Source organism: Vipera ursinii, assembly GCF_947247035.1.
Source record: "Vipera ursinii genome assembly, chromosome: 6".
Classification (NCBI taxonomy): domain Eukaryota; kingdom Metazoa; phylum Chordata; class Lepidosauria; order Squamata; family Viperidae; genus Vipera; species Vipera ursinii.
The window spans coordinates 88,459,204-88,480,122 of record NC_139515.1 but is presented as its reverse complement, the minus strand read 5'-3'; the positions used below and the strand labels follow the sequence as shown (position 1 = coordinate 88,480,122).

The following is a 20,919-nucleotide window of genomic DNA, read 5'->3' as shown; positions in this document are numbered from 1 at the left end:
TACATCATGCAGTCCAAGAGAGAGAGGTAGAGGGGTGTGTGTGTGTGTGTGTGTGTGTGAATCTCTGGCTGTGTCATGGGTTCTTTCCTCAGCCCCTCCCAATTCCACTGACCCAGATTCAAGAGAGGACCCCCCCTTGACAGGGTCTTTCCTTCATATCTCCCCGTAAGGCAGGGGTGGGGAACGATGGCCCCCTTATGACTTGTGGACTTCAACTCCCAGAATTCCTGAACCAGCATGGAGGGCTCAGAAATTCTGGGACTTGAAGTCCACAAGTCCTAAAAGGGCCATCATTCCCCAGGCCTGCTGTAAGGGGCGGGGAAGACTTTGTCTTTGGTAGAACACAGTCTACGAAGTGACACGTTAGACGTCAACTGTGTACAAAAAGATATACGGGATAGAATATAGAAGAACAGAGTTGGAAGGCACCTGGGAGGTCATCTAGTCCAACCCCCTGCTCAGGCAAGAAACCCTATACCGTTTCAGACAAATGGTTGGCCAATCTCTGTATTTAAAAACTTCCAGTGTTGGAGGCAAGTTGTTCCACTGTCAGGAAATTTCTCCTTCGTTCTAGGTTGCTTCTCTCCTTGACTAGTTTGTCCTTAAGTTTCCAACTTAACTGATAACCGGTGTATTCTGGGCAGCTCCTGCCCCAGTGTTGTGTCCCTCAACCCCTTGGAAGCCATTCTTGCCCCATCTCTTTCTTTCTCCCTCCCGCAGGAACACCCTGAAGTTCAAGGAGCTGCTGGACCCACTGGTGGCCCCCAGGGAGGAGAACCTCATGCTGAGGCAGACAGAGGAGCTTCAGCAGAGGGCAAACCTCGGTCCTTCAGCATCCCCTGAAGATCAAGTGAAGATGGATGCCCTGTCTCACACCTCCCATATGATTCCCAAAGAAGAATAAGTGGGAGGAGGAGGACGACTGTGTGGTATTTGATGCTCTGTGAGTTTGGTGGTTTCCTTGCAGACATTTCATGACCCAACTGTGTTCCATCATCAGTGCTGGAAGGGAGTGGGGTTGAAGGAGGAGGAGGACCGTGGGGTCCTTGGTGCTCTCTGAGCCTGGTGGTTTTCTTGCAAATGTTTCATGACCCAAATAGGCAACAACTTAACGACTGTCACAGCCTCCCCCGTGGTCAAGGGATCAAAATTCAGACGCTCAGCAACTGACTCACATTTGTGACGGTTGCAGCATCCAGGGGGGGGGGGTGTGTGTCACATGATCCCCTTTTGCGACCTGACAAGCAAAGTCCAACAGGGGAAGTCAGCTTCACTTAACAATCGTGTTGCTAACTTTACAACCGCAACGATTCACTTCACAACTGTGGCGAGGAAAGTCGTAAAACAGAGCAAAACTCAACTAACCCACTTAGCGACAGAAATTTTGGGCTCAATTGTGGTCATAAGTTGAGGACTTGCTGTCCCACCCACGCCCAATAATGTTTGCACTGCCGTTGTCTAAAAACGCAGGGCTCATGGAATGAAACCCCAAAAGACGAGTTTTGAATCCCATTGAATGACGTCTACCGGTATACACCTGGAGGCCCTAATACAGGGGTAGGCAGCCTTGGCTCTTTTATGACTTGTGGACTTCAACTCCCAGAATTCCTGAGCCAGTACAGCTCTGCTTGGAAACCTCTCCCTTTCTCCTCAGCATGACTGGCTCAGGAATTCTGGGAGTTGAAGTCCACGAGTCATAAAAGAGCCCAGGTTGCCTAACCCTGCCCCAGCCAGCCAGGAATTCTGGGAGTTGAAGTCCACGAGTCATAAAAGAGCCAAGGTTGCCTAACCCTGCCCTAATAGTATGATGCTACCCCTTGGCGCCAGAATTCCCCTTGCCCAGGAGGACGGTTGTTAAGTGAGTCACAGACCTCCCCAAGATAGTAAGAGAGAGCTACGCGACGCCTTTCTTTCCATTGTCCAAACCGGCCCTGCCCGGATGGACGGTTCTAGACTAGATCATCCTGAAGCCACATTAGATCCTGGCCAAGGAAGGAGACTGGCGCCAAAGTAATCTAATAGTCTTGGTTTTTGTGGAGCTGGCCCTCAGAGGGCCACGTCGCGAGGGTGCAGCAGAGAGAAGGCGCCATTCTTTCGGAAGAAGCTGTCGGTGCGGGTCTTGGCTGTGGGGGCCACGTGGAAGGCGGCCATTTTCCCTGGAAGACACAAAGGGGGATATGAGGGGAGGAAAAGAAGACAAGGGAGCTGTGTGGCTTCTTTGAGGGGAAAGTCCTTCCCAAAAGCGGGCCTGAGAGACCTTAGGTCAGGGGTAGGCAACCTTGGCTCTTTTAGGGCCCGTGGACTTCAACTCCCAGAATTCCTGAGCCAGCTTGGCTCTTTTAGGACTCGTGGACTTCAACTCCCAGAATTCCTGAGCCAGCTTGGCTCTTTTAAGGCTCGTGGACTTCAACTCCCAGAATTCCTGAGCCAGCTTGGCTCTTTTAGGACTCGTGGACTTCAACTCCCAGAATTCCTGAGCCAGCTTGGCTCTTTTAAGGCTCGTGGACTTCAACTCCCAGAATTCCTGAGCCAGCTTGGCTCTTTTAGGACTTGTGGACTTCAACTCCCAGAATTCCTGAGCCAGCTTGGCTCTTTTAGGGCTCGTGGACTTCAACTCCCAGAATTCCTGAGCCAGCTTGGCTCTTTTAGGGCTCGTGGACTTCAACTCCCAGAATTCCTGAGCCAGCTTGGCTCTTTTAGGGCCTGTGGACTTCAACTCCCAGAATTCCTGAGCCAGCTTGGCTCTTTTAGGGCTCGTGGACTTCAACTCCCAGAATTCCTGAGCCAGCTTGGCTCTTTTAGGGCTCGTGGACTTCAACTCCCAGAATTCCTGAGCCAGCTTGGCTCTTTTAGGGCCTGTGGACTTCAACTCCCAGAATTCCTGAGCCAGCTTGGCTCTTTTAGGGCTCGTGGACTTCAACTCCCAGAATTCCTGAGCCAGCTTTGCTCTTTTAGGACTCGTGGACTTCAACTCCCAGAATTCCTGAGCCAGCTATACTGGCTCAGGAATTCTGGGAGTTGGAAGTCCACGAGTCCTAAAAGAGCCGAGGTTGCCTACCCGTGAACTAGACCTACCCAATTCTTCATATGTTTTAGCCTCCAATCCCCTGATCATCTTTGTTGCTCTTCTCTGGACTCTTTCTAGAGTCTCGACATCTTTTTTACTTCGTGGTGACCAAAACCGGATGCAGGATTCCAAGTGTGGCCTTACCAAGGCCTTGTAAAGTGGTATTAACCCATCACGTGATCTTGATTCTGTCCCTCTGTTAATGCAGCCGACCACTGTGCTGGCCTTTTTGGCTGATGCCGCACACGGCTGGCTCAGATTTAAGTGCTCGTCCATTAGCCCCAGCCAGCCAGGAATTCTGGGAGTTGAAGATCCCTCTCGCAGTTGCTACTATTGAGCAAGGTACCACCTACTCTGTACAAGCCCATTTGGTTTTTCTGACCTAAATGTAGAACCTTAATTTCTGTTTTCCCCATTAAATTTCATTTTGCGAGCCGCATGCCAACCTGTTCTCCCTCTGTGTGTGTGTGTGTTGTTTTTTTTTCCTGCCTAAAGGCCGGATCGTGATTTTCTCAACAAGCTGCATCCTTGTTGCCTCCGGACAGTTCCTCCCCACGGTCCACTTACACGCATCCCCGTGGGCACCCTCGCCCCCTTCCCCGTCCTTCCTGCCCACCCGCCCACTCACCCATCTGCCAGCCGTAGGTGAAGTTGGTGGTGATGGGGAACGTGTACTTCTCCTCCGGCGGGACGAGGCAGCGCATCTTCAAGTAGCGGAAACGCCCCTCGTCCTCGTGGGAGATTCCCTCGTAGAGAAGGTTGCGCACTTCGCGAGGAGCCGGCTTCATCTCCATCTCCAAGAGGGCCCTGTCCAATCCGGTTAGGTCACGTTCCCGGGCCAGCAGCTGGACCGGCTTGGGCGGGGGTGGAGGGGGTGGTGGTGGTGGGGAGCTGGGTTTAACCGGGGGCGGGGGGCGGATGGAGGGCAGGCGGAGGGTGGTGTCCTCTGCCTTCTTGCGCCGTTCCCGCAAGCTCTCCTGCTTGGCTTTGACCAGGGCGCCGTACTTCTGGTGCCAGGCGAAGCGCAACATGATCTCCTTCTGGTATTCTTCCTTCCAGAAGTTCTGCTGAAGCGTGTCCATGTTGAGCGGACGCGCCATGGCGGAGCGGGACGAGAGCCTGGCCCTGACCGGCTACCCACGAGACCTGTCTGACCGGGAGCACAGATGCCAGCTTCCCTTCCGAAGCCCTCTTCTCGTTGCGGCATAGAGACAAGCCGCCGGCAGGTCTTCCTCACAGCTGTAAGGGTGGGAGTTAGATGTTCCTGGGGGTCTGCAGTGGGGGCCATCAAATTGGGTGAGCTGCTGCTACTTCACAGCTGCAGTCACAGCCTCTTGTGAGGTCACCTCGCCCTCCTCCTCCTCCTCCTCCTCCAGGAGGGAGACCAAAGAGACCAGCCACCCGGAGAATCTCAACCTGGAGGGCCCAAAACCATGGCCTCCCCATCCCCACCGGTCCCCTGAATTGGCTCAGGCCATTTCCCATGGTTGGTAGCCAAGACAAGAGAAGCCTTCTTCTGGAAGGATACAGGGTCTCCTGGTGGAGCAGCGGGTTACACTACAACCGTGGTGGCGAACCTGTGGCAAGCGTGGCACAGGTGGCACACAGAGCCCTCTCTGTGGGCACGCGCGCCGTCGCCCCAGTCCTAGGCCTTCAGCTGGGTTTTATAAAACCTTTTCGCATTAGGCCTCCACCACCGTGTGCAAAAAATAAATTAAAAAAATGATGTCCATTTTGCTCTATGAGTTTATGGTGAGCTAACCCTAACTTTCAGTGGAATTTTCCTCCAATGGGATTTTCCCATGTATTTTACCAGGAAACATAGATAGGGCAGGCTAGAAAAGTCAGTGCCCTCCTAACCATACCCAAGTATTCTGAATTTGTTGGCGATGTCCATTTTGTTCTATGAGTTCATGGTGACCTAACCCTAAGTCCATTGTGGCATACCTATGGGACGTGTGCCATAGGTGGCACGCAGAGCCCTCTCTGTGGTCACGTCCATCGTCGCCCCAGTCCTAGGCCTTCAGCTGGCTTTTATAAAACCTTTTCGCTTCAGGCCTCTGCCGCCGGGTGCAAAAAAAAAAAAGGTTCAATCAATCAATGAATTTCAACTTCTTGCGGGAACAAAAAAGATCTCGCAAAGTTGGAATTAATTGATTGAATGTTTTAGTCCCACCCAGTCTGCTGTTACCACTGCAGCCACACCCACCCAATGGGCCACACCCACCCAGTGGGCCACGCCCACCAGGCACCCGACGATACATAAGTGGGTTTTGGGTTGTAGTTTGGGCATTCGGTCTCTAAAAGGTTCACCATCATTGGACTAGAAGGTCTTCCAAGATCCCTTCCAATCCTGTTATTCTATGTTCTAAACCAGGGGTCTTCAAACTTGTCAGGTTTATGGCCTTCAACTCCCAGAAATCCTCAGCTAGCAGGATCTCCACCCTTGGCCCTTTTAAGAAGAAAAAAGAGAAGGAAGGAAGGAAGGAAGGAAGGAAGGAAGGAAGGAAGGAAGGAAGGAAGGAAGGAAGGAAGGAAGGAATTAAAATAAAAATTTATTTTGAAGAAAAAAGGAAAGAAAGTAAGAAAAGAAAGAAAAATGTGCTTAAAATAAATGAAAATTTATTTCGAAGAAAAAAGGAAACAGGAAAGGAAGGAAAGAAAAAGAAAGAAAGAAAATGTGCTTAAAATAAATGAAAATTTATTTCGAAGAAAAAAGGAAAAAGAAATGAGAAAGAAAAATGTGCTTAAAGTAAATGAAAATGTATTTTGAAGAAAAAAGAAGAAAAAAAGGAAAAAGAGAGAAAGAAAAAGAAAGAAAGAAAGAAAGAAAGAAAGAAAGAGAAGGAAGGAAGGAAGGAAGGAAGGAAGGAAGGAAAGAAAGAAAGAAAGAAAGAAAGAAAGAAAGAAAGAAAGAAAGAAAGAAAGAAAGAAAGAAAGAAAGGAAAGAAAGAAAGAAAGAAAGAAAGAAAGAAAGAGAAAGAAAGAAGAAAGGAAAGAAAGAAAGAAGAAAGAAAGAAAGAAAGAAAGAAAGAAAGAAAGAAAGAAAGAAAGAAAGAAAGAAAGAAAGGAAGGAAGGAAGGAAAGGAAAGAAAGAAAGAAAGAAAGAAAGAAAGAAAGAAAGAAAGAAAGAAGAAAGAAGAAAGAAGGAAAGAAAGAAAGAAAGAAAGAAAGAAAGAAAGAAAGAAAGAAAGAAAGAAAGAAAGAAAGAAAGAAAGAAAATCCTTCATCCTAGATCCCCTCTGAATGACTCGGGCAGCTTATGAATTGAACTAACCAAGAAAATTAAAATTAAATTAAAATTAAAATTAAAAATTAAATTAATTAAATTAAAAGAGCATCAATGCTTGAAGCCTGAATTACTTTGTCATTTAAGACCTCCGTGAACCGCAGGCCAACCACGATCCATCGTACCAACCGAAGAACACAGACCGAGTCGGCCACGTCAGCGTGAGAGGAAGTGACCCACCGGCGCGTGCAAGGACTGGCACCCGCCACTTCCCCAGGGGGGAGATTGCAGGGAAAGAGTGAGCCCACACCAGCCAGGGCTGAAAATAGCTTGCAGAGTCAGAAACACAAACACCCTTTATCTGAATCGCCTCCCACTTCACCCGAGTTGAGCACTCAAAAGACCGAAATCAAAGAGAAATCAGTTTTATTCACTTCTCCCAGGGACAACAAGCTTGCTTCCATTAACAGACCAGGTTGCTTCCATTAACAGACCAGGTTGCTTCCATTAACAGACCAGGTTGCTTCCATTAACAGACCAGGTTGCTTCCATTAACAGACCAGGTTGCTTCCATTAACAGACCAGGTTGCTTCCATTAACAGACCAGGTTGCTTCCATTAACAAACTTGCTTCCATTTAACAGACAAGGTTGCTTCCAAGACACCAGACATTGCAACTGCTATTAGATATCACTCTGTAGGCAGTGTAGGGGTGGAAAAGGGGATCGGACTCTCCCAGTTTGGGGGCCTAGACCCCCAGACGGGCCATGTGAAGCCCCTAGAATTCCTGGGAGTTGAAGTCCATGAATCATTAAAGAGCCGAGGTTGCCTACCCCTGCCCTAGGCCAGGGTTCCTCAAGTCGGCCACTTTAAGAGGCATGGACTTCAACTCCCAGAATTCCCCAGCCAGCCTTGAAACCCACAAGTCTTAGAGTGGGCTGACGTTGAGAAACACTAAACTGGAGGGCGGAACTTCAACCGTGGCCACTTGGAAGACTTATGCACTTCAACTCCCAGAATTCCCCAGCTAGCCAAGCCTCAGAACCCCGCTGCCTAGGGCCTTCTGGGAGTTGAAGTCCACGCATCCTCAAGTGGCTACGGTTTGAGAAATACCGACTTGGGATTGTGGAACTTCAACCTTAACCACTTGAAGATGTATGGACTTCAACTCCCAGAATCCCCTAGCCAGCCATACTTAGAACCCTGCTGGCTGAGGTGTTCTGGGAGTTGAAGTCCACACGCACACATCAAAGTGGCTCATCGGAGGAGAACGTCCTTCTAGCCGACAAACGGTCAAGGGGACAACCTCTGCCCTCAGGAACAGAACTCCCTTTGGAAGGGAGGCAAAAATCTGGAACCATTTTCATCTGGATTGTAAATCCTCGGGGAGACAGATGTTTGGGAATTGCACTCTAGGAAACAGACAGACCAGCTTCTCCAAGGCATCAAGCCAGGATATCCCATCTTAACTCCAAACCCATTTTTTGGGTTGCATCCTCAAGGAAAGGGCTTAAATAGAAGGAAGTAGGAAGTGAGGGAGAAGCAGCAGAGGAGTTGAGCTGAAGTATCTCTAGAGCAGGGGTCTTCAAACCTGGCTCTTTGATGACTCGTGGACTTCAACTCCCAGAATTCCTCAGCCGGCACGGCTCAGCTTGGAAACCTCTCCCTTTCCCCTCAGCGTGGCTGGCTCAGGAATTCTGGGAGTTGAAGTCCAGAAGTTATCAAAGAGCCAAGGTGGCCTACCCCTGGCCTGGATGCTCAAAAAGGGCCGAAGAACTCTCCGACGCAGACTCGGTCCTCTGCACGACGAGGAGCAGGTGGCGAAGGACCGGAAGGCAACACGAGGAGAGGCAGAGGAAGAGGTCACCACCGCGTAGTAGTAGAAGTCGGCCCGGGTCGGGAGTGGACTCTCCGGGCCGCCTATCGCAAGTCTTCGGCGGTGAACATGCCCTTGGCCCGGCGTAGGATGGAATCCTTGGAGGCGTCGTAGGGGTGCTCCTTGGACGGGATCTCCAGCACGGCGGGCAGCGACTTAGTGTGCGTGTCAATGACGTGGCGGATCATCTCCGCAATGAACTGGTTGATGAGGATGATGCCGATGTCCTCGCGGGCCAGGAAGCCCCTGCAGGTGGAGGGGAAGCGGGGCAGAGGAGTTACAAGGGGTCGGCTCTCGGGGGCGCCCCCCCCACCGCTGCTAGTGGGGCTCCCACTGGGGCAACTTCACCTTCTACTACTGGGGCTCCCTCTACTACTAGAGCAACTACTAGGGCTCCCTCTACTACTGGAGCTACTATTGGGGTTCCCTTTACTATTGGGGCCACTACTGGAGCTCCATCTACTACTGGGGCTACTCCATCAGCTCTTTGGGGCTGCCCCTACTACCGAGGCTACTAGTGGGACTCCGCAAACTCCTTGGGGCTTCACCTACTACTGGGGCTACTATTGGGGCTTTCTCTACTACTAGGGCAATTACTTCGGCTCCCTCTACTCCTGGGGCTTCCTCTACTACTAGGGCAATTACTGGGGCTCCCTCTACTACTGGAGCTACAATTGGGGCTCCCTTTACTATTGGGGCTACTACTGGAGCTCCATCTACTACTGGGGCTACTCCATCAGCTCTCTGGGGTTCCCTCTACTACTGGGGCTACTACTGGGACTCCACAAACTCCTTGAAGCTCTCCCTCCTACTACTGGGGCTTCCTCTACTATTAGAGCAATGACTAGGGCTCCTTCTACTACTGGGGCTCCCTCTACTACTAGGGCAATTACTAGGGCACCCTCTACTACTGGGGCTACTACTGGGGCTCCCTCTACTACCGTACTAGGGCTCCCTCTACTACAGGGTGACTCTTGGCTGACAGATTATGGGAACAAAACATAATGAACGAGATCAAAACGAACCAAAGACAAGACTTTATCTTCTGCGGGAAGAAGACACCGTAAAAATGATTCTGGGAAGCAGCTGCTGAGTTCACACAGCGGCTGCTTGCTAACACAACTGTTCCCAAAACAATTCAGGGTTTTTCAACCTCAGCCACACGTGCGGACTAAAACTCCCAGGGTTTCCCAGCCACCCCATCTTAAAGTGGCCGAGGTTGAGAAACCGTGACGTAATTATTGCTTCTGAACTTAAAAGCAAGATACCTGCACGGCCCACAGAGGTCCTCCGAAGAGCAAATGGGGAATTTCCTGAACTGGAGAAGAAGGAAACTACTCAACACGCACCAAGGCGGGGCAGGGGCCGAATCCTGCCTCCTTTGAATCTCCTGCTCCCTCGAGGTCACGGAGGACAACGGCAGATGCTCCTTCCAAGGCAAACCGAGACCGGCACAAAGCAGCCAACGCTGGACTTTTGTGTTTGTGGGCAAACAAAGCACCGGCTGAAGCCAAGGCCTTCTCAGATTTTGCAAAGAGGTGGCTACAGGAGCATGCTGGCCAGTTCTAACCAGGATCAGCAAACCCAACAAGCGAGGAAATTTCAGGGTTAGGGACCGCCCAGAAACCCACAAGTGCTTTGCTCCCTATGGCATCCCTCTGGCAAACTCGCAAGATTCATTTTTCTCGCCAGGTACACACACGTACACATTGGGACTAGACTTGTGTCGTTTCTCTGGGTCACAGAATACATGCGGGTACGTGCAACTTCTTTTGGTCATATTTAGTGTACATTGGCAGGTGGTGACCCACTGAGAGCTACACGCAAGGAAATTTCATGTTAACGTATGCCGATTAGTGCGGATTTAAAGTGACAATCAAGTGATTCTATTCTCACTCAAGCATTTAGAAATACTGTAACAGAATGAACAGAGCCGGAAGGGACCTTGGAGGTCTTCTAGACCAACCCCCTGCTCAAGGAGGAAACTCTTATACAATTTCAGACAAATAATGGCTGCCCAATCTTTTTTTAGGAGCCTCCAGTGATGGAGCACCCACAAACTCTGGAGGCAGGTTGTTCCACTGATTAACAGAACAACAAGAGTCGGAAGGGACCTCGGAGGTCATCTAGACCAACCCCCTGCTCGGGCAGAAAGCCCTGCACCATTTCAGACTAGTGTCCGTCCAGTCTCTTCTTAAAAACCTCCAGTGATGGAGCACCCGCAACTTCTGGAGGCCAGCAGTTCCACCGGTTAATTGTCCTCACGGTCAGGAAATGCCAATGCAGGCAGTCCTCGTTTTTGCAACCGTTCTGTTTAGCAACTGTTTGAAGTTGCAACTCAAACAAAAGTCGCTTAGGAGTCGTCCTCACACTTAGGACCGCCACAGCATTCCCCACCGTTGCAACCGGCACGTATTTACAATGCTTGAAGCGTCCCAGGGTCACGTGGTCCCCACTTGCGACCCTTCCAGCCGGCTTCCGAGAAGCAAAGTCAATGTGTGGGTGGGTGGGGGAGGAGAGAGCCGGATTCACTTAACGACCGCATGATTGGCTTAAGAGCTGCAGTTTCAATAACCCCAGCAAAACGGCAGTAAAAATTGGGTGCAACTAACTTAAGAGGCATCCCGATTAGCCACGGAAGTCTGGATCCGAATTGTGGGTCGTTCGAAGGCTGCTAGGTAGCAAAAGCCCACCCCAAGAGCCCGGCGTCAGCCCTGCGAGGTAGACCAACCCCATGTAAGTCAGAGCTGCATTTAGACTGCAAAGCTCTAATAAGAGGAAATGGCAGGTCTGAAGGTGTAGCCCCTTCCGCCTCCTTTAACCTCATGAGAATTAGTGGCTCTAACTCAGGGGTCTTCAAACTTAAGCCCTTTGATGACTTGTGGACTTCAACTCCCAGAATTCCTCAGCCAGGCACGCGTGCCTGGCTGAGGAATTCTGGGAGTTGAAGTCCACAAGTCATCAAAGGGCCAAGCTTGAAGGCCCCTGCTCTAACCGACTTACAATGGTTCTTGTAGTGATTGTTCGGGACTGACAAATGTGACTTACGGCCGTTTTTCACACTTACGCCCGTGGCAGCCTCCCCGTGGTCACGCCATCAGCACGGGCAACTGACTCATACTTACGACGGTCGCAGCCTCCTGGGGTCATGCCATTCCCCTTTTGCGACCTTCGGACAAGCAAAGTCAACGGGGAAGCCGGATTCCCTGAACCACCAGGCTGCTAGCTTAACTGCAGCGATTCACTTAACGACGGGAACACAGGAGGTCGTAAAACGGGGCAAAACTCACTTAACAACTGTCTTCCTCCAGTGTGGTCGTTAATGCAAGGATTACCTACATCCAGGAACGGCTCTTCCTCTTTTTACTCAATCCATCATGTCTTCCCAATTCTCCCCCGCCATTTAATTCCTTCTCTTCCCCCCCGTTAAAATAACCCCCATTAAACAAGCATTGCTCCCCCCCCCACAGCCTGGAATGGTTTACCCTGACGTTTTCCGCGACACCCCCGCCGAAGAGTCGGTGGTCTCTTCCGCCCTGCCGAATTACATTGGCCTGGTTTCATCCAAACTCCCCCCATGAAAGGCAATGGTCCCTTCCCAAATGTAGCGGCGCCACCCCCTCCCCGTTTTCAGAGCGCAATGGTCCTTCCCGTTTCCCCGGCAACCGCCTCCCGGCTCTTCTCCCTCCTTCGCCACCCCCCTCCTCCTTCCTCACCGAAAGGCCTCCTCGATCTCGGCCAGCGCCGTTTCCTTCTCCACCACCAGGAAGTTCGGGCGCCGGTGCTTGTCCAGCTCGCCCACGCCGCCCAGCAGAAAGCCGGTCACCGTGTCCTCGTCGCCCAGAACGGCGATCAGCTTCCCCCGGCCCGCCATGACCGCGCCAAGGACTGGCGGAACAGCGAGCAAAGCCAGCTGACTTTCCCCTCGCGCAGGCGCCGTAGCAAGCTTATAGCGCGCCGAAACGCGCAGGCGCAGTGTTCGAAGGACCGTCTTCCTACCTCGGCGCATGCGTCGTTGAAAAGAAGCCGCCTCCCTGCCCATCGGAATCATAGAGATAGAACAGGAAGAGTTGTTCGAGGGTGCAATGTGTTGTTGTCTCGGCGCATGCGTTGTTGAAAAGAAACCCCTATGACAGGGGTAGGCAACCTCGGCTCTTTTATGACTCATGGACTTCAACTCCCAGAATTCCTGAGTCAGCATAGCTGACGCAGGGATTCTGGGAGTTGAAGTCCATGAGTCATAAAAGAGCCGAGGTTGCCTACCACTGCCCTATGAAGCCATCAGAATTATAGAGATAGGAAAATGAAGATGCACGTGTGGCTGTGGAAGTACGGGTTCCGCGGATGCCTTTCTTTTTTCTCCCCATTAGTTATCTTGCAAGGATTGGAACAGTCAGCCATTTGTTCATCATCATCATCATCATCCTTATGTATTAAGAACTAATCTTAATGTGTTGTGAAACTAGTATCTCCAACTGTTTTGGAGGGAAACTTCAAGGATTCAAGTTCGGGCAGGAGCAAGCTAACATTGTGATTGGCTGACGCCCTAGAGGCGGAAAGTATAAATTGAAGGCATTTGCTAGTTTTCAGTTCAATTTTTGTTCTGACATAGTAAACGCTGTTGTACCACACTGGTCTGGTCATTGCCTACGAAACCCACTACACAATAGTGGCGACGAAGGTGGGATTCTGCAGGAAGAGAGCTGATGCAGGCTAACGGGCTGAAGTCACTGGGTGTCAGACCAGGCACAGAGCCCTGGTGGGACCATGTCCCCACCCTGCCTGCCAGTAAGACACACTGGAGGCACAGAGATCCTGAGGGATCCGTCCCCGGGATCAAAAGGGAACACAGCTCCTGCCGCAGCAGCAGCAAAGACAGTAACCAGGATCTCACAGAAGGTCTGGAATGGCCAAACACGGAATGGCACATCACCCATCCGGAGCAGTGGAGCTCTTACGTCTCCCGAGTGGACACCTACCTATGGGCAAACCAGATCACAGACAATAGCCTGAAAGCGGCAACCCTACTTTGTGTGTGCGGGCAAGCGACGTTCGACATCGCAGAAAACCTGGTGGCACCGGCAAGCGTTGAGTCGGTGACCTACGCAGACTTCAAGAGGAGGTTGAAAGAACACTTTGAGCCGAAACTCTCCATAATCGCTTGGCGCCATGTTTTCGAGTGACGAGAGCAGAGGTCCGGAGAATCGGTAGCAGAGTTCGTGGCTGCCCTTCGACAAGCGTCACACAACTGTGAGTTTCCAGATCTGGAAGACTGCCTCAGAGACAGACTCGTTTGTGGCTTGCTGAATCGAGAGCTATGGCAGCGCCTATTTGCCATGGAAAAAGTGACCTTCCAAGACGCTTTGAAGGAAGTCATGGCGGATGAGGCTGCCGGAGGAGCAAGGCTCTCTGGCCACCAAAAACACACACCAGCCCCACGGTGATCCACCACGAGACCGCAGACAGACCGGGGGAGACCGATGATGACGATGAGATGGATCGGCTGCAGGGAGCGCCACCCAGATGGCAACACTCAACAGAGCAAACAACGTCTCCACAGAACTGCGCCAGCTGCGGGAGACAGCATAAAAGGGCAGAGTGCAGATTTCGCACAGCTGTCTGCCATGCCTGTGGGAAGCAAGGGCACATCACCAGAGTCTGTAGAGGTCGTCAAGGAGAAACACGAACTGCGGCTCCACAGCAGAAAGGGAAATAGGCCCCAGGGCAGAACAGGGTTGGATACTGCTCAGGGAGACGAAGTATCCAACAAACGGGAGCCCAACGCCCCCCTCAAGGAGATGTTAAAACTCCAAATTAGGCTTGCTCCATGGAGCTAGACACTGGGTCAGCTCTGTCAATCGTCTCACACGAGACTTTTGATTACATTTGCAGACAAGGCAAAGGGCAACATCTGCTCAAGCCATCCAGCCTCGTAGTAACGGACTTCCAGAATTGCCAGTTTCCCGTAAGGGGGGAAGCCACAGAGTTAAGTTCAAGGCGTTTGAAGGTCCCCTCAGCATTGTGGTCGTAGATGGACAGCGCACCAGCCTCATTGGACTGGACTGGTTCGAAGCCCTGGGCATCCGTGTAACGGGCATCCATCGCATGCAAACAGCTGACCTGGCAGCCGTAGGCCAACAATACGCTGACGTTTTCAGCACAGAGTTGTGACAATACAGAGGGGCGCCCATTTCACTCAATCTTGATCCAGCAGTCACTCCAATCCGCGCAGAGTGCCCTTCGCACTAAAGCCCAAGATTGACGCGGAACTTGACAAACTGGTGCAGCAGGGAATGCTCCAACCTGTGCACAGTAGCCAGTGGGAGACTCCCATAGTGACCCCACAGTGAAGCCAAATGGAGACGTTCGCATCTGTGCAGACTACAAGTGCACAATAAACAGAGGTACCACAGGTCGTGGAACCGCCTCTCCCATCAGGTGACCTAAATGGCCATCATGTCACAGGTCAACCAGGGATGGACGATCATCCAGTTGAACAGGACTCCCAAATGACATTACGTCGGTCTGGCCGAATCTGCAGACCCCCCGGTCTACCTTAAGGATGACATGCCTTGATCGAGCAAAGGATAACAACTATCCTTGGGGGGAGGGATGTTATGTATTAAGAACTAATGTTAATGTGTTGTGAAACTAACGCACCTCCAACTATTTTGGAGGGAAACTTCAAGAATTCAAGTTCGGGCGGGAGCGAGCGATTGGCTGACGCCCTAGTGGTGGAAAGTATAAATTGCAGGCATTTGCTGGTTTTTGACCATTTCTGTTCTGACTTAATAAACACCATTGTACCCCACCAGTCTGGTCATTGCCTACGAAACCTACTACGCAATAATCATCACTATCATACGAGGAGATCGGGCAGCCATTTGTCTGAAAATGGTGTAGGCGGTCTTCTGCTTGGGCAGTGGCGGGGGGGGGGAGGGGTTTGGACTAGATGACCTACAAGGTCCCTTTCAACTGTTAACCTATTCTAAACCACGCTGGCAGGAATAGCCAACACCTCAGAAGATAGGCTTAAGATAAAGAAGGTTCTTGACAGACTCGAACACGGGGCCCTATCCAACAAAATGAAATTCAGTGGTCAAAACAGTAAGATTCTACATTTAGGCAAGAAAAACCAAATGCACAGGTACAGTATAGGTGGTACCTTGCTCAACAGTAGCAACTGTGAGAGGGATCTCGGAGTCCTAGTGGACAATCTCTTAAATAGGAGCCAGTTGTGTATGGCAGCAGCCAAAAAAGCCAACACAGTGCTAGGCTGCATCGACAGAGGGATAGAATCCAGATCACGTGAAGTGCTACTACTGCTTTACAAGGCCTTGGTAAGGCCACACTTGGAATATGGCATCCAGTTTGGGGCACCAAAAGGAGCAGTTTGGGTTGGTTTCTTGCAGACGTTTCATGACCCAACTAGGTAACATCTTCAGTGCTAAACAGGAAGGGTTTTTTTGCAGAAAAGAGGAGAAGCATTATTGTGGGGTCCCTGGTGCTCTCTGAGCTGGGTGGTTTTCTTGCAGGCGTTTCATGACCCAACTAGGTAACATCATTAGTGCTGGAAGGGAGTGATGTTTCCGAAGGAGGAGGAGGAAGGACTGTGGGGTCCTTGGTGCTCTCTGAACTTAACTTGTTTTCTTGCAGACGTTTCATGACCCTACTAGGGAACATCATCAGTACTGGAAGGGAGTGATGTTTGCGGAGGAGGAGGAGGAAGAGGAGGACTGTGGGGTCCTTGGTGCGCTCTGAGTTTGGTTGTTTTCTCGCAGACGTTTCATGACCCAACTAGGGAACGTCATCAGTGCTAAAAAAACCAACCGACCACCAATGGTTGGAAAAGGAGCCTAGGGGGAAAAAACTTTGGGGGGAGGGCTTTACTCCCCCTCCCCCCCAAAAAAACCAACAGTCAGGCAAAAACCACGACGCTGATTTTTAAAAGCAAGTCAACTTTATTGCTGAGGGGCAGGTCGGCTGGGTGCAAGGCCGCTGCTGTGACTTCGCCACATCTATTACTAGTGGTAACGCCATCCCAGCCCCAGTGAACACACACAACCTCAAACATTTTACTTTTTTTTTTAAAAAAAAAGAGAAAGAGAGAGAGAGGGAGGAAAAAAAGCCCCCCCCCCTGCCCACCAGGGCCTTGCAAGAGCCGTGTTCCCCTTTCCCCTACTTTTTAAATATTTTTTTTCCCTTCCTCCTTTTCTTAAAAAACACACAAACACACACACACACACACACACAAATCTCTTTGGCCTGAGCTACCCCCTTCACAGTGAAGCAGAACGGGACTGACGGTGTGGGAAGACGACACACACACACAAACACACACACCCAGGAAAGAGTTATGCCCTAGCAGGGGTCGGCAACCTCGGCTCTTTTATGACTCGTGGACTTCAACTCCCAGAATTCCTGAGCCAGCTATGCTGGCTCAGGAATTCTGGGAGTTGAAGTCCACGAGTCATAAAAGAGCCGAGGTTGCCTACCCCTGCCCTAATGCTTCGGGTCTGATTCCTGGCAGTTGTGTCGCGGTCTCCCCTTGGCGCCTTTTAAAGCAGCCGCCTCTTTTCCCCGGGAATCCAGGAAAAGAGGCAGCGGCTTTAAAAAGTCCCAGGCCGTTGCTCTGTTTCAGGAAAGCAGGGGTCGGATTCGAATCCAAAGCACCCCACAATCTTAAACAGGACGCACTCAGAAAGGTCGCTGGGAAGATTGCATTTGGGATCCCCTTTCCAGGACCCACACTCGCACTTATTTTTTTTCTCCCCTCTTCGCACCCTCCATACCTCTGTTGCCCATCGAGGGGGAAGGGCAGGATCGCCCTCCCCCCTCCCCCCAGCCCTCTCCTCAAATTTGGCTGGAGTTTGGGAGCCTTACTCCTTCGCTGCTTCTTACTACCTCACTTTTTCCAGTAGGCAAAGTCTCTTTCTCCCAAGTAAAGGCCAGGTAAAAGGTCTTTTAAGATCAACCCCGGGGCAGGCTGAGGACTAGCCCCTTGTGTGGCTGTGGTTTGGGGCGAATCCAAATTAGAGCCACGCAGGGGGGAAAACTCTCACAAGCGTCCCTCCGTCCCTACTACGACTTCCCTTCCTCTTCTCCTTCCCAGTCCGGCCTCGCTGGGGACCCCCCCCTTCACCAGCTCAAGCGGCTTCCCCCTCCCACCCCACCCCCCTCTCCCCTTTCCCCCTCCCCATCCCCGTCCGCCCAGAGAGCTCCTCAAAAGCCAAAGTCCAACTGGAGGAGGAGGCAAGCGATTGTCCCCCCGGTTGCGCCTCTCCCTCGCCCCCCTGCGTGGAGGGTGCCAGTCCTGGGCAGGGGCGGGTGGGGCCGAGGGGGCGGGTGGGCTCCAGCCCCCGCCTAGGGCACGCTGACTTGGTAGGGGCTGCCGGGCACGCCCTCGTCCCCCCACTTCACAATGAGGATGTAGTCGCCCTTCTCCTTGACGGTGTAGGTCACGCTGTAGACCCGGTTGCCCATGTGCTTGACGTAGACCTCGTCGCAGGGGGTCTTGGGCCCGTGGACCCCCACCATCAGCATGTTGGTGCCTGCAAGGAATCACAGAATGGCACCGTCACCGAGGAGGAAGGGACCTCGGGGGTCTCCTAGTCTAACCCCTGCCAGTGGCTGTCTGATATATGATATATGATATATATGATACATATATAAAAAGTCAAGGTAAAGGTTCCCCCGCACATGCGTGCTAGTCGTTTCCGACTCTAGGGGCCGGTGCTCATCTCCGTTTCAAAGCTGAAGAGCCAGCATTTGTCCGAAGACCACTCCGTGGTCATGTGGCCGACATGACTAGATGCCAAAGGCGCACGGAACGCTGTTACCTTCCCACCGGAGTGGTCCCTATTTTTCTACTTGCATTTTTACGTGCTTTTGAACTGCTAGGTTGGCAGAAGCTGGGATGAGTAACAGGCGCTCACTCTGCTACGCGGCACCCCAGGATTCGACCCGCCAAACTGCCGACCTTCTGATCGACAAGCTCAGCGTCCTAACCCACTGAGCCACCGCGTCCCTTGATACACACACACACACACACATATATATATGTATATCATATATGATATCTATCATAGATATGCTATCAGAATAACAGAGTTGGAGGGGACCTTGGAGGTCTTCTAGTCCAACCCCTGCTCAAGCAGGAAACCCTATAGCATTTCAAACAAACGGCTGTCCAACACTGGTAGTTCTGCGCCGACAAGTGTTCACTTAGTGACCGTTCAAAGTTGCAACGGCCCCGGAAAAAGTGACTGGTGACCATTTCTCACACTTACGACTGTTGCAGCATCCCACACGGTCACCTGATCGAAATTCAGACGCTCAGCAACTGGCTCACATTTATGACGCTTGCAGCGTCTCAGGATGTGTGTGTGTGTGTGTGTGTGTGTGTGTGTGTGTATTATGCGATCCCCTTTTGCGACCTCCTGTCCAGCAAAGTCAAGGGGGGGGAATCCGGATTCACTTAATGTCCGTGTTGCTAACTGAACAGCCGCAGGGATTCTCTTAACGAGCGTGGGAAGGGAGGCCACGAAGCAGGGCAAAAAACCCACTTAATGTCTCGTTTGGCTGAAATTTTGGGCTCCGCTACTAATGATGGCGGGATCAGGGATGGCCCCGAGTTGACGACCTTTTGGAAAAACTGGTGACCCGGATGGGACGTTCTGAAGACCCCGTTTCCCCAGGTTTCTCCCATGCTCCGTCGTGCCGGCCCGGCCCCCCAGGGTACCCACCTGCCTTGCTGCAGTCCACCGTGAAGGTGTTCTTCTGCCCTACGAAGGCCTTGGTGAGGCCAGGGCCTCGGGCGACCACCTTGCTGGCATCCGAGGAGAACGTGGGCAGGGCGCTGTAGCTGCCCCCCACCGAGGAGGTGGCCTTGGTGACCGTCTCCACCAGCACCGTGGACGTCTCGTGCAGGCTGTGCCCGCCGGACAAGCGGGGACCTGGCGGGGCGGAGAGAAGGGAGGGGGGGAACCGTCACCCGTGGCTGTCTTCACAGGGAGGGGTGCCTCCAGGTGAGTCCTGCACCCACCCACCTACCCACCCTCGAAGAGCGGCTGGAGAATCCAGGGGAATCTAAGGCCCTCCGGCCTACCTCGTAGGGGCGTCGTCAGAGGAGGGGAGGGCAGAAGCTTTTGTATCTTGGAGACGAAGGACAGAACTGTTACAAAGGGCTCTCTGACGGAGACCGGAATCAACTTCTTGGAACCGAGGCGTGTTTTATAAATAGTCCTCAGATTACAGCCGTTCGCTTTAGTGAGCGTTTCGAGTCACAAGGGCACTCAAACAAGGGACTTACAGCCGCTACGTGCACGTATGACCGCTGCGGCATCCCGGGGGGGGGGGTCACGTGATCAACATTCAGGCGCTCGGCAACCGGCGTGCGTTTATTTTAGTTTATTTGGATTGATTGGTTCGTATCCGGCCTTTACTGGATTTACAAATAGCTCAAGGAGGGCGAGCGTATCCAGCACACCGGTTATTCGCCCAACAACAACAACCCTGTAAGGTGGGTAGGGCTGAGAGAGAGGGACTGGCCCAAAGTCACCCAGTGGCTTTTGGGCTTAAGGGGGAAGTAGAACTCACGTCTCCTGGCGACTGACCCAAAGCCACCTTGTTGACTTTCATGGCTAAGGTGGAACTAGAACTCACCTCCTCGTTGATTAGCCCAAAGTCACCCAGCCGGCTTTCATAGCTAAGGCAGAACTAGAACTCACCGTCTCCTGGCGATTGGCCTAAAAAGTCACCCATCTGCCTTTCACACCTAAGGTGGAACTAGAACTCACCGTCTCCTGGCGATTGGCCTAAAAAGTCACCCATCTGCCTTTCACACCTAAGGTGGAACTAGAACTCACCGTCTCCTGGCGACTGATCCAAAGTCCCCTAGTTAGCTTTCATGGCTAAGACAGAACTAGAACTCATCGTCTCCTTGTTTTTGGCCCAAAGTCACCCATCCGCCTTTCACGCCTAAGGCAGAACTAGAACTCCCATTCTCCAGGTGTCCAGCCTAGAAGCCTACCAACTAGACCCAAATGGCTATTGATCTACTTGATGCTGATCGCGTGATATTCAAGTAATTTATCGGAGACTCACCCCGGCTGCGTCCAAGACCGGACATGCGAAGCAGGGTTCCTCCGAGCATAGACTGAATGCCTCCACCCCCGAACCGAGCCTGGGGTTGTGGGAATGCTGGCGGAGAGGGGTCAGGCTTCTCCCCACAGGGCCCAGAAAACCCAGCCAGCCGACTTCACTCACCCGTCACCTTGGCTTTGAAGGGGCTGCCGACGATGTGCTGGGGACCCCCGTACTTGATGGAGATGAGGTAGCTGCCAGGCGCCATCGGCATGTAGGTGACCCGGTGGCCCTCGGCGCTCTCCTGGCAGTCCATCTGCACCTTGGAGGGCCCGTCGATGGTGACCGAAAGGGCCCCGGAGCCGGCGTTCCGGGTCTTCACAATGAACTCGGAGGAGACCCCTGCCATGAAGAAGGCCGGGGATTAGCCAGGCCGCCTCTCTCGCTCCCGGGACTGGCTGCCTCGCCCGTTTTTCAAAATTATTTCGGGAAGGTCCCCGTAAAAGCCGAGGAAGCGTCTGTCTGCTCTGGGTTCGGATCCCATGATCCCACATAAAGAACTTTTCTGGGAAGGATTCGGGGTGTTGGCAGGCAATCCCTGCGCCCCGAAAGCCGCCAAATCCCTTGGAAGGCGCACCAGGATGTTACAGGCAGTCCTCAACAT

The 20,919-nt window shown here is 52.1% G+C and overlaps 3 protein-coding genes and 1 long non-coding RNA gene across 4 annotated transcripts in view; all 4 read right to left on the bottom strand.

Annotated features, from left to right (window-relative positions):
- Nucleotides 1-20,919, bottom strand: part of LOC310642465 — a 477,812-nt gene that overhangs the window by 247,870 nt on the left and 209,023 nt on the right. The window lies entirely within an intron of this gene.
- Nucleotides 1,627-4,458, bottom strand: SPMIP1 (sperm microtubule inner protein 1). The gene is made up of 2 exons (XM_083366156.1): nucleotides 3,696-4,458; nucleotides 1,627-2,156 (listed from the first exon to the last, which is right to left on the bottom strand). The coding sequence occupies exons 1-2, from the start codon at nucleotides 4,165-4,167 to the stop codon at nucleotides 2,047-2,049; spliced, it is 582 nt and encodes a 193-aa protein (XP_083222282.1). The 5' UTR covers nucleotides 4,168-4,458; the 3' UTR covers nucleotides 1,627-2,046.
- Nucleotides 6,706-12,103, bottom strand: ATP6V1F (ATPase H+ transporting V1 subunit F). The gene is made up of 2 exons (XM_083366187.1): nucleotides 11,888-12,103; nucleotides 6,706-8,417 (listed from the first exon to the last, which is right to left on the bottom strand). Exons 1-2 carry the CDS (start codon nucleotides 12,043-12,045, stop codon nucleotides 8,216-8,218), a joined length of 360 nt encoding a protein of 119 aa, XP_083222313.1. The 5' UTR covers nucleotides 12,046-12,103; the 3' UTR covers nucleotides 6,706-8,215.
- FLNC (filamin C) overlaps nucleotides 17,392-20,919 on the bottom strand; it is a gene marked incomplete at its 5' end in the record, with an annotated part of 23,811 nt that continues 20,283 nt past the window's right edge. Inside the window, 3 exons of the mRNA XM_083366580.1 lie at nucleotides 17,392-17,722; nucleotides 18,917-19,126; nucleotides 20,439-20,657. Coding sequence (XP_083222706.1) covers nucleotides 17,535-17,722; nucleotides 18,917-19,126; nucleotides 20,439-20,657 — 617 coding nt within the window. The 3' untranslated portion in view covers nucleotides 17,392-17,534. The remainder of the gene's footprint in view (nucleotides 17,723-18,916; nucleotides 19,127-20,438; nucleotides 20,658-20,919) is intronic.

Bases quoted from the DNA above. Each gene is read 5' to 3' on its own strand.
- SPMIP1 (XM_083366156.1), bottom strand. From the start codon at position 4,167: ATGGCGCGTCCGCTCAACATGGACACGCTTCAGCAGAACTTCTGGAAG. The intron at 2,157-3,695 runs GTGAGTGGGCGG...TGTGTCTTCCAG, and splicing joins CACCTACGGCTGGCAGATGG to GGAAAATGGCCGCCTTCCAC.
- ATP6V1F (XM_083366187.1), bottom strand. From the start codon at position 12,045: ATGGCGGGCCGGGGGAAGCTGATCGCCGTTCTGGGCGACGAGGACACG. The intron at 8,418-11,887 runs GTGAGGAAGGAG...CTCCACCTGCAG, and splicing joins GAGATCGAGGAGGCCTTTCG to GGGCTTCCTGGCCCGCGAGG.